General features: G+C 38.4%; 1 protein-coding gene across 3 annotated transcripts in view; it reads left to right on the forward strand.

Moving 5' to 3' along the window:
- The first annotated feature begins 214 nt into the window (after positions 1–214).
- The window catches only part of ESD (esterase D), a 39086-nt gene continuing 26205 nt past the window's right edge, over positions 215–13095 (forward strand). The window contains exons 1-4 of one of the 3 annotated variants that reach the window (XM_069063688.1): positions 215–339; positions 6458–6514; positions 10610–10766; positions 11159–11236. In XM_069063688.1, the coding sequence (XP_068919789.1) occupies positions 11169–11236 (68 nt within the window). In that variant the 5' untranslated portion in view covers positions 215–339; positions 6458–6514; positions 10610–10766; positions 11159–11168. The remainder of the gene's footprint in view (positions 340–6457; positions 6515–10609; positions 10767–11158; positions 11237–13095) is intronic. The other 2 variants (XM_069063687.1, XM_069063689.1) reach the window with 2 other exon arrangements.

The following is a 13095-nucleotide window of genomic DNA, read 5'->3' on the forward strand; positions in this document are numbered from 1 at the left end:
TCTTCAGATTTAGCTTGGAACCCTCCTTCCTCATTAAAGAAAAGAGAGAAAGGGGGGAAGGGGAGGAGTGGGGGAGAAAAAGAGGGAGGGGAGAGATGAGGGAGAGTAAGAGGGAGGGAGAAGGAGAAAGAAAGGGAAGGAGGACTGAGGAAGACAGGAGTGGGAGGGAGGACAAAGAGCGCTGGGCGCGCGAAGGGCAGCAGGGCCCGGAGGCAGCCGGGAAGCGCCAGAAGAGAAGGCGGGAAGTGAGGGGGCGGGGCGGGTGGATGAGTTTCGGCCCCTCCCCTTCCTGTCTCTCTCTGCCCCTTGCTATCCCTACCGCCGCCTACCCGGAGCTAGGTAAGTTTGTCGCTGCCTGAGGGGCCGCCAGCTCCTCTCGCCGCGCGGGCCTTGGGCTTCAGGCCCCGGGGTCTGCTCCCGGCCTTCCCCGGCCCCGCTGACCCGCGCCGCGGCTCACCCCGGAAATCCGCCCCGGTGTACGGAGGCCTGTGCCCGAGGGGCGGCCGCCGGGGGTGAATCGTCCGTAGGGATGGAGGAATTGATGGCAATTCCTTCCCCTGCCCCCTTGCCCCTTGTGCAGACCCAACCCCTTTTCTATCTTGGAGACCCCCCCCCCCCCGGGGAGCCATCTTGTTTTTCAGCGCATAAAATAAAATAGTAAAGATTGAAAGTGGAGATTATTCTGTCGAAATACAGTCACCAAAGTATTTAAAAAACTAGTTCAAGGTGCTAGATTGAGACTCCCCCACCCCCACCCCCCCTTGTGTAGTGGGGAAATGAGTTGGAGGGTGGACCGCACTATTCGAGACCCGCCGGGACACTGGAGCGGGGAGAGGCGAGAGGGGGCAGGAACACGTGGTCTAAAGTCCAGATCAGCAAAATCCCCAGAGGCGGCTAGGGAAGGAAGTCCACACTTTAGTGCCTTTGAATAAACCCACACGTGATCCAGGACAGTGACCACTGCACTTCGGTTCTGTAATAACCCTTAAAGCTGTACCCTTTCTCCTTGAATATCATCTCCGAGGGCAGGAGCTGCCTTGCCTTTTGTTCCCAGTGCCACCATCATTTATAAAACGAAATGATAATGTTGGCGATTTCCGCCAGAGGGTAGTAGTCAGTCCGAAGGTATTGATTAAGTGCTTATTTTGTGCCAGAGACCATGCTCCTCACAGGGAATTAAAAGGAAAAAGTTTTTTGTTTTTTTTTTAAGTCCCTGCCCCCAGGGAGCCCATGGTCTGTTGAGGAAGACCACGAGAAAGCAACTGTGTGCGAACAGGATTTGTATCAGGTAAATGGGAGATGATCACGAAGGGAAGGCCCTAAGTTTGAAGGGAAATTAGGAAAGGCTTCTTGCAGAAGGGAGGATTTTAGCTGGGATCAAAAGGAAACCAGGAAGCTTAGGTAAGAAGGGGTTCCAGACATTGGAAAAACCATTGAAAAGAGTCAAGAAATGGAGTGTCTTGTTCTAAGAACATCAGGGAAGCCAGTATCACAGAATTAGAGAGAACGTGGAAGGGAGTAAGGTGCAAGAACGCTGGAAAGGTAGGAAATGTCCAATAAAGGACTTTAAAAGCCAAAAGGGATTTTATATTTAATCCTGGAGGTAATGGCGAGTCACTGGAGTTTATTGAATGGGGAGAACAGAGCTTTTGGAATACCACTTTGATAGTCTAGTATAGAGGATGGATTAGAACGAGGAAAGGTTTGTGGCAAGGAGACCAATCTCTTTACTGTAGCTTTTAACTTAAAAGTGAGATACATAAATAGGGAAGCAATGGAAAGAGCCTTATATTTAGAAACAGAGGAACTCAATTTGAATCCCAGAACTTTTTGAGCTCCTTTGTCAAATGAAGAAGTTGGAAATGATCCCTAAAGTCCTTCCTACTTGAAATTAGTGAAACTATTAAGTTTGAATTATTTAGACAGCATATTGTCTAGAACTGGGAAGGAAATAGCCCTGCTATACTCAACCTGGTTATACTATATTTGTAGAATTGTGTTAATTTTAGGGCATCACAGCTTTGGAAGGGCATTAACATATAGTGCTTTCCTTTGGGCACTCTGCCAGGACACTGAGGATTACAGTGATCAAGTGACTTGGCCAAAGTCACAAAACTAATGAGTGGAAAGTCTAGGACTAGAAGCCAAGTTGATTTTATGAGATCATAGCTCTATAAACTGGAAGGAACCACAGGTCATCTAGTCCAGAGGTGTCAATACAACTGCAGGGATCCTTATGTGTATTTTAGTGGCCTGTGTTTCTTTTTGAGTTTGACACCATTGATGTAGGCCAGTCTCCTTCACTTTCCAGAGAAGAAAGCAACATAGGAAGATTAAATGATTTGCTCAGTCGATGGTAGTAAGTAGTCAGAGAAAGGACATCAACCAAGCTCCTCTGATTTTAGAGCCATTGTTTTGGTCACTGCACAATTTAGTGTTCTCTTTATCCGAGATGTTCTGCAGGAAGATTACTCCAGCAGGTTGTGCACCAATCACCAGAAGTTCAAGAAATAAATTTGAGAGAGATTAAGGAGTTATATGTGTGAAGTGATAAAAGATATAAATTAGTGTGGTAGTGGCAGTAATGGGCAGATATGAGAGACATTTTTGGAGAAAGAAATTTGCAAAATTTGGTGATTAATTTCATATGACAGGAGAGAGTTTTGAGCCTGAGTGTCTGAGAAAATGATTTGAGGGATATTGATCTTAGAGATAGAAGAGTGTGATGTCCAGTTAAAAATTCCTGTTAGAGATTTGGAAATCTAAGAGTAGTTCTTAGGACAAATGGAATGAAAATAAAGTTGAGGGGTTATCTACAAAGAGTTAATAGCTGAAGCTACAGGAATGGTTGAGATCATGAGGAAAGGGAAGAAATATGGGGGAAAAAACTTTGCAGGACACCTTTATTTAAAGAGGTGGAGGATGAGGAATCAGCAAAGGCACTAGAGGTGAAGTGGTCAGAGACGTAGGAGGAACAGTATACCTGTGTCACAGAAACCAAGCAAGGCGTGCTGAATGGTGCCATATGCTGCCTAGAGGTCAGAAAGGACGAGGACTGAGAAGAGGCCATTGGAATACAGTCTTAAGGTGGTTAAGACATGGCTTGGAGGATGAGTGACTGGTGAGGAAATAGTACTTTTTGGGAAAACTTTGGAGGTGAAGGACGGAAGAGGACCTTAAAGGGCAAGGGAGAGTTGTTTTTCAACATAAACCTATACATGATTATAGAACCAGACAGAACTTAGTGTGGTTTTAGAACTACCTCGTCATTTTATTGTTAGATTGGAACCAAGTTTTGGGGGGGAGATTGGAAGCTTTTGAGCATGGTTGTAATGTAAGCCTTTGAGGGAAATAAGTCAGGCTGCTTTGTGCAGAAAGTTTTGGAAAAGGGGAGAAGTCAGGTTAAGTTAGGAGTTAAGTTAGTTAGGAGAGTGTTACACAGTAGGTAGGCATTAGATGAAGGCCTAGCAATGTCACTGAGAGTTAAAAGAAAAGATTGATAACACTTGATTTCTTAGCTATGGAGGTCAAAGGAGGGAAGAGTCAAAGATGACTTAAATTTCCAGCCTAGGTACTGTAATGGAAATGCAAATTTAAAGATCTTCCCTGCCCTTAGGCCCTTTGATAGGCTTAAGAGACTCTGAGAGCCTTCCTTGATTTGAAAATATACTCTGCCTCCTAATAGGCTGAATGTGGTCACATGGAGCCTGTGGCAGGAGGCTTGGTTTTCAGGAATGCCCACACCTTGATGCTGTGTGATTGGGCAGTGGGTCAAGAGGGTGGTTACATTCTCTGACCCAGGAGAAGGCTATATAATCCCTGATGTGAGGCTTTGCTTTGGGGCTCACTTTAAGAAGTGTTCTGTGATTTGATCAGATGAGACTGTGGGAAGCCATTGTTGAGAGCCCCCCCCCTTTGAAAAACCCAGATGTTGATTTGGTATGGATGTAATGGTTGGACAGTTTGGAAACCTGTCTACTTGATCTGTTTCTCTGTCTTGATAATTCTGTCTGTATACTCTGAAGTTTGGGGTGCTGACTTTTTTCCCCTAAACTAGGTAAGCGATACATGTTTGACGGATTAAAGTAAGCTTGTTAACCCATTTTGAGTTGCTTTCCTTTATCAAAGCAGATCCAAGAACCTGTGTTGGCAGCCACCCTGGGGATGCTGGGGTGCTTGCTGCTACAGGTACTATGAAAGTACTAGTCCCTTTGACAGAAATAGGGAAGCCTGGAGGGGAAGGTGATTTGGAAGAAGACCAGGAGTTTGATTTTATGTATGTTGATTTTTTTTAAGTGACATTTTGGTAGAAATATCTAGTAGACAATTGCAGATATGAGATTAAAAGTTTGGCAAAGAGGTCAGGAGGGACGGGAAGGGATGTGGTCTGAAGACATTTAGAGCTAGAGTGACAATGGAAGATTTTGAGGAGGAGGTAGCTCATGAACCAGATTTTAAAGTGATAAACATAGATTGGTGAAGAACATTCTGAAGAGAATGCTTTTTGCACAGGCCAAAAGAAAAAAAAGGAAAAATGAGTAAATAACATGGGGGGGTACTACTTGGTTGGAAGAAAGAGATAGTACAGAGGAATAAAAGTGGTGGTGTTGACCATGGATTCTGGTTTGAGGAATGTGAGTGAATGAATGAATGACTGAGTGTGTGTGTGTGTGTATGAGATTAAAGCAAGAGTACAGCAAAGTGGTTGGTCTTTAAAAAGCCCTATAGTACATACTAATAGCTGGGCAGCTAGATAGGTCCATTGGATCTAGAGAGCTAGGCTTAAAGTCAAGAAGATTTTTCTTCAGACCTTCAGACACTTAGTAGCCATGTGACTCTGGACAAATCAGTTAACCTTTGTCAGTTTCTGTTTCCTCAGTTGTAAAATGAGAATGATACTAGAACCTACCTGGTAGGATTGTTGTGAGGATCAGATGAGATATTTGTAAATTGCTTAGCACAGTAGTTGGCACAAAGGTACTATATTAGCTTAGTAAATGCTTTATCCTCTCCCTCCAGGATAATAGCTATACTGAAGCTGAAAGGAAAAATTACCACCTACCCTGCATACAGTATTTGATATAGTAAAAGTTATCAGATGAAGACTGTTCCAGATTTTGATGTTTTTCCCCCAGTAGGAAAATCCAGTGTACTCTGAAAAGTAAAACTTGTACAGTTTTGATTTGTGAAACTGCAGTTTGCATATTTACTCTTAACTTAGGACTTTTTGTATTTAACCACTTTGAGTGATTTTAATGAAGATGCTGAAATTTCAAGTGATCTTCAGAAAATCCCATATTCTGTCAAATTCTTTGGTTTATGTACTAAATATAGTTCATATATGAATATGTATACAACTGTCATTGATATTGCTTTGGGAAGAACATTTTCAAAACATTTTTTTTTCATGAAGGAGCACTACTTACCCATCTTTCCTTCTGGATCAGGATTGCAAAAGAGATAGTGCAATAAAATTACCTGTTTTACTCTCCCTTTATCTTCTCTACCCACATATCAAGGTGAAATGGGGAACATTGTTTTATATAAAATATGGTAGCCCAAACTTACCTACAAGGTTTGTGAATTTAGTGACTGCAATACTTCAGACTTTTTCTATTTTTCTTTTTTTTTTCCTTTTTTTAAATTTTTTTTTTTTTAAGCAATTGGGGTTAAGTAACTTAACAAGGTTACACAGCCAGGTGTTTCTGGGTGGGTGCTAAGTGTCTGAGCCCCGATTCGATCCCCCAGGCCGGTGCTCTTACTCGATGTGCTACCTGGCCGCCCCAAGACTATTTTTCTTGAAAGACTTGGAAGACTTAACCTAAGCATTCAGACTTAATTCATCTTTTCATTTTATACTTTACATATTTAAAACTTGTATCATCTAAAAGCCTTATTTTCCAAGGCACATTATTTTACTTGGTGCTAGGCCCTATTGGCATAACACCTGACCCCAAATTGAATACAGGTCAGAAGCTGAGATGAGAAACAAGATATGGAGTAAGATTATATGATGCTGCTAATATATCTGCCTCCAGGTTTGTTGGCATGTAAAGCCATTAAGTACATGAGTCACTTGGACACTTTTAGCATAAAAGCCTGCTCTGAAATAAGAACAATAGTAATAACTCAAGCAATAACCTTACAAAACCTTAAGTTTTGTAAAGCACTTTCCTTAGAATAATGCTGTGAAGGAAGTAATGCAAATCTTATTCCCATTTTACAGACGAGAAAATGGGGCTCTGAGTCGTTAAGTGATTTGCCAAAAATTACACAGCTAGTATTTGAAATAACATTTGAAACCAGGTGTATTAATTCCAGGTCTTTATATTTTGCCCCACTCTGTCCTATAGTCATATATGTCTGTTTAGCAGTACAAATGTGTGTCACACAGGTGTAACTTTTTTATTATCAGGAATATTTTCCATTATCTAAATCCTTTTGTGTTTGGTGGCAGGTCATACACCTTCTTATCCATCACTTTGTGTCAGTAAGTGGGAAAACAACTGAATAGGTAAGTTCAAGTATTGCAATTAACGTTTCACACTGCAATTGAAGTGGAGTTTAAAAATCTAATAACTGACATTGAAAATGACTCTTTTTTTACATATAATGTTGTTGCTTAAAAATATTTCTTTCACAATTCAGCTTTATATCTATATATTTTATATCTTGTTTTATGTCAGGTTTTTCAGTTAATCATACTTGTTCTCTTAATTTAAGCTAGTTGCAAGAAATATTTAGAAAAAGGAATTTTAACCTCTAACGTTACCTTGAGTAGAAGATGTAAGGTACATATTTCTTGAATTGAATTGAAAGTAGGGTGGTTTTTAAAATAACCTGAAAAGGCATTCTCTTCTTAAGCCTTCATATTTTTTTTTCCCCATAGCTAAATATAGAGCATTTATTTTGATTTCAGATTGACACTAAGAAGAATTCCATGAGCAAGGAGAAAAGGCAGTCTGGTTCAAATTTATTTAAGTGATTGAAAAGCAAATCAGCATACCATATATGAGGGAAAGAAGGCAAGCTGATTATAAAGCTCTCCTATATTTGATCACTTCAGAAACTCCAAAAATATAACTGGAATGGCAGTAGATGTTGAAAAGCAAGATTTTCCAGTGAAATAATGAACTTTTTTTTTCCTCTTTTCATGGGAAATAATCTTATTTATCATTGAGTTGTACCTCCTTTGGAAGTGTGAGGTCATTTTTTTGTGAGCTTGTTAAAAAATAAGATTCATTAGTCAATCAATAAGCATTTATTAAGTGCAGTACCATGTGCCAGGTACTGTGCTAAGTCCAGAGGATACAAAAATGAAGTGGTCTCAGCCCTTAAGGAACTAACCTTCTCTCAGACCACTTATGTAGGTTAATTTTTCTTGTTAAATAGAAAGGTTCCATTTAGGATTGTGAATATATTTAGAACCTATTGGTGTATAAGATAAAAGTCAAAATGGTTACATGATTGAGATATAAAGGGTGATATCATTAACAAAATAGGGGAGCATGGAATATCTTACCTGTCAGATCAATGGATAAGAAAAAAATTTATGGTCAAATGAGATAGAAAGTATCATGGAATATAAAATTGTGATTACATTAAATTTAAAAAGTTTTGCATAGACAAAATCAGTGCAGCCACGATCAGAAGGAAAGCTGGACATGGAAAAAAAAAAAAGCAAGTTTACAGCAAGTTTCTCTGATTAAGATCGCATTTCTCAAATATATAGGGAACTGAGTAAAATTTATAGAAATAAAAGCTATTTCCCAGTTGATAAATGATCAAAGGATATAAACAGTTTTCAGAAGAACTCAAAGCTACATATAGCTATATGAAAAAATGCTCTAAATCACTATTGATTAGAAAAATGCATATTAAAACAACTCTGAATGAAGTACCACCCCACACCTATGAGATTGGTTAATATGACAGAAAAGGAAAATGACAAATGTTGCAGGGGATGTGAAAAAATTGGGACACTAATATACTGTTGGCGAAGTTGTGAACTGATGCAGTCATTTGGGAGAGCAATTTGGAGCTATGCCCAAAGGGCTCTAAACCTGTGCATATCTTTTAGTTCAGCAATACCACTATTAGATCCGTATCCTAAAAAGGACAAAGAAAAAGGAAAGCACCTATATGGACAAGATTATTTATAACAGCTTTCTGTGGTGGCAAAAAAATTGGAAATTGAGGAGACACTCATCAGTTGGAGAATGAATGAACAATTATGGTATATGACTATAATGAAATGCTATTGTGCTATAAGAAATGACAGGCAGGATAGTTTCAGAAACATTTGGGAAGACATGAATTGATACAAAGTGAAGTCAGTAGAACTAGGAGAACATTGTACTCAGTAACAAGAGTATTGTAGGATGATCAACTATAAAACTTTTTTTTTGTTTGTGCAAAATGGCTAATATGGAAATTTGTCTTGCATAATTTCACTTCTATAATTGATATCACATTTCTTGCTTTCCCAGTGAATAGGGGAGGGTGGAAAGGAGGAATAGAATTTGGAACTCAAAATTTTAAAAAAATGGAGTTTAAAAATAAATATTAAATTTGAAAAAGAAACTATTCCTATAGAAAACAAAAGGTTGATGATCATTAAAACATTTTAAAATAAAGAAGTGATTGTTGTATATGAAAGGTTATCATTTTTAGTCAGAGAAACTGGACAGTATGACTTAAGTATTTCATATTTAAACTTATTGGAAATGCCATCACTATCTAAAAATCTTTCCAATCTAGATTATATATCTTTTCCTAAGAAGAGTTTGAATAATGATCTAGTTTTCCTCCATATAAAATGGAATATTGAAAATTGTGCCATTTAATTACTTGAGTTGAGTAAAGTCAATAATTTTAGGACCATAGACATGTTCAAAGACATTTTAAAATTTGAGTTTCTCAGATTGGTCATTTATCTATATTTTTTGAAAATGAGATTGCTTTTCCCAACTCATAACTAGTAAGAATGACAACATTGTACATTTTTCAAGTGAGACAAATTGAGTTTCACTTATTTTCTGCAGCTTTTGCTGCTTTAACATTGTCTGAAGTACTCTTAGTTCAGCTCAATTAGCCTTATAAATTACCTATGTTTAGGACGTTGCTTGGTACTGGGGATATAAAGACACAACAAAAACTAGTCTATGACTGCAAGGTGCTTACATATTTTAATGCAAACACAGTTCATGAGCACTAGACTATTAGAAAAAGGTGCATTTGAAATTGTGTCTATAAGCAGATGCTAAAAAATTAATTGAATAATAAAGAATGGAAATGAAATTATTTCCAGAAATCCACTAGTTGAGAAGCTTCAGGAAGGACAATAAGACATATATTGGAGAAGTGTTAGGATTAGAGGTGACATTTAATACTCAATGTATCTCTTTCATTGTAAAGAGTTAAAAATTGGCACTCAGAGATAAAGAGCCTCATCTGTAGTCACACAGATAGTGTGTTGTAGAGCCAGAGTTTGATCCTAGGTCTCTTCTTTCCACCTCCTCAGTCTGCCTCCAGTATTATGTGACATGTTGGAGCATTAGTGCACTGGTACCTCCCCATTTTTATTCATCCTTTAGATCTCATTTTTTCTATCTGCAATATGTCTGATAAAGCCATTAACTGCAGTATTCCAAAGTAGTCATTTTGTTCTTTTCCTAATGAGGCCTGATCTTTCTTCACCAGATATGGTGACAATGAGTACTTCCTATTAAGATTTTATTTTTTTCTGATCATAGTTTTTAATGAGAATGGTTTTCTGCTTCTTGTAGGGAATAACATGTAAAAAGTGAATGCTCTTATGTTGAATTATTGTTGGGTATGCATAAAAAAAAAAACAAACCCAACCTGTCAACCTCTATGAATGTTAACTCATGTACCAGTTACTCACTTTCCAATTACAAAGCACCTTACATGAATGATCTCATTTTTTCCTCATCCTGTCTCTATGAGGGAACTATGAAAATACTGTCATCACTATTTTATAAAAGGTGTAACTAAGACACAGGGAGATTAAGGAATTTTCTTCTAGTACACATCTAAAAAATTACAGAGCCAGGGCTCTCAAAACTAGACTTTTTTTTAATCTTCCCACCATTCCAGGGACATTTGCAAGTTAGCTTTCGTTTATTTCCATAGAAACACAAGAAAGGCAACTTGAAAAGGTTGATTTTTAAAAATTCATTTATCACTATCTTCAGGTAGAAAATTGCTTCGTATACTTACACAACATTTTCTCTTCACAAAATCCAATAATAAGTTTTTTATAGTTTTGAATTGGCTAACACATCACCATCCTTTTCAATTATCCAATAGCCAGTCAATCAATGTCCTTGATATCTTAGCTTTATTTGATACTTTGACTATTGGCAATTGCCTTAAATGACACAAAGACTGAAATAATTAGCATGTTTCGGTAATGACGTCCTCACCTGCTTTAATTTTAAGTGGCAAAAAATGCATACTTTTTTTCAGTGCCATTTCTTTGTGCTAATCTTTGTATATAAGTCAATGATTATTTGCTGCTGCCAGCGCAGTTGGTGGGCTAGCGAGAATAACGACGGGGGTGTAACCGATAGTCTGTTTATTACAGGACCATTTCATACAGAGCCAAAGATGCAAGGAGCTCACAGTTTTTGGGCACCCCCCCAGGAGAAGGTAGACAATGTAGAAAGATTCTACATCAAAGGAATGCAGATAATGTAGAAGGAGCCTCCCTTAATCCTGTTCACTATTTACCCTTGCTTAAGGTTAGTTACTTATTAGGGTATTATTCTAGGACTATATCTGAAGGCATAAATAAAAAAGATTACACTCCCTCTTGCTTATCTGCCTGGTAACCTTTGCAGGTAACTGTATAGGACAGGGGAATATACCTTAGCCAGATCAAGGGACCCCAAAACGTCCCCTACATAATACATCCTCCTGCTTGTCTGCCCTGTAGCCTTTCAGAAAATAATATGGGGGAGGGGAACATTTCATTAGCGAAGCCGAGAAACTTCTGAAAGTTCTCTACAATTATTAAAAATAGTTATGTTTCAAGGATTTGTTTAAGCATGCAACTGAGAAAATGTGTTTGTATCTTAAAAAGCTTATTATCTAGAAACTGACAAAGTTTATGTTAACTTCTTTTTATTAATAGCAAAGAAACTATGGCCTTGAAACAGATTTCCAGCAACAAGTGCTTTGAGGGGTTTCAGAAAGTTTATGAGCATGACAGGTAACTTATCAAATGTCATCTTTACCAGTGTCAAAGATAATTTTAAGTATCTTTGAGCCTGTTTCTTTATTTGACTTAGATTTGGGGGTGTGGGGGGAGACGTGTGATATTATATGTATACCTGTAACTAAATACAAAGTAACATGAGGAAGGAGAAAGTAATAACTGGGTGGGGAGAGTGAGAGACAGGCTAGGGAAGGCTTTCCAGAAGTAGTACCTGAAGTAAGCATAAAGGGAAGAGTCTGAGCCTTGGAGGTGAGCAGGGGAGTGTTTTCAAGACTTGGAGAATGTCTTGTTCAAATGCCTAGATTCTGCAAAGAGGGAGGGGATTGGATTAGATGATCTCTTAAAGTCCTTTTCATTCTAAAATTAGGGGCTTGTGAATGATTTTCAGAAACAGAGGGTGATCCATTTTGGCTGGAATATAGTGTGAAAAAAGGAGAGCAGGGTGGCTAGGTGGTGAAGTGAATAGATCATTAGCCCTGGAGTCAGGAGGACCTGAGTTCAAATCCGGCCTCAGACACTTAACATAAAACTAGCCGTGTGACCTTGGGCAAGTCACTTAACTCCAATTGCCCCTCCAAAAAGAAAAAAAAGAAAGAAAGAAAGGAGGAGAGTAAAGGGAAATAAAGCTGACAAGGCAGGCTGGAGCCAGAGACGCTGAAGTACTTTTATCTTAGAAGTAACAAGGAAGGTTTGTGTACATGGGGCTGACATCTCATACTCATATAGCACTTTAATTTTACAAAGAGTTTTCATCACAACAAATTTGTGATATATATGTTATAATAATAATGGCAATTATAATATCCTTTTTATAAATGAGGAAATTTAAGCTTCAAGCGGCTATGACTTTCTTACGGTCATGCAGTTTTGGAGGTTATTTTGGCAGATTTATGGAGGATCCAGAGAAACAGGACAGTTTAGAAAGGTAATGTAATAACCAAGAGAGAGATGATTAGAGCCTGACTGAACAAAATAGAGGCTCTGTAAATGAGAAAGGGACAGTATGGCGGATGGAGGCAGAATTAATAGGACTTGTCAAGAGATTGGCTATGGAGAGAAATAAAGGGGAGTAAGAAGTCTAGAATGATATTTTTAGGAATCTGGATAAGTGGAAGAATTTTGGTATTCAAACAAAATACAATTTTAGAGGAGAGACTGTTCTAAGAGCAAAATAAGTTCCATTTTAGATACGTTGAATTTGAGATGCCAGTAGGACAGGCGTCCAGATGTCTAGCATTCAGTTGGAGATTCAGGGGAGAGGTTAGAGTAGATACGTTGTATTTTGAATTCATCTGTCTAGAGATGAAAATCGAGCCATAGGAGGCAATGAAATTGCTAAAGGGAAGAGCATATAAAGAGAAGATGTAAGGGCCTGGGGCAGAACTTAGGGGGATAGCTGTACTCAATGTGGGGAGATGAATGATGGCCCAACAAAAGAGACTAAAAAAGGGCAATTGGAAAAGCAGGGAGTCAAATAAGAACAGTATAGAGGAAATCAAGGGGGAGGAAAGAGTATTCAGGAAGATTGAATAGTCAAACGTTCCTGAGAAGTCAATTAAGATTAGGACTGAAAAAATTTTTTTGTATTGATCAGTTTAGAGATCACTACTAACTTTTGAAAGCAATTTCTTTATATTAATGGAGTCAGACGGTAGATTGTAAGGAGTTTACAAGTGACTGGATATTGAGAAAGTAGAGAAAGTGAGTGAGTATAGATATCTCTTTTGAGGAGTTTGAGAGGAAAAAGGATACTTACAAGACAGTGGGTTAAGTAAAGGCTGGGGAAGACCTGAGCGTTTTCATAGACAATAGAGAAGGAGCCAGTAGATAAAGATTGAATGTTAGAGAAGAGA

Source organism: Petaurus breviceps, unplaced genomic scaffold (genome assembly GCF_028583685.1).
Source record: "Petaurus breviceps papuanus isolate PSGF00001 unplaced genomic scaffold, PetGlider_PUasm1.0 90594, whole genome shotgun sequence".
Classification (NCBI taxonomy): domain Eukaryota; kingdom Metazoa; phylum Chordata; class Mammalia; order Diprotodontia; family Petauridae; genus Petaurus; species Petaurus breviceps.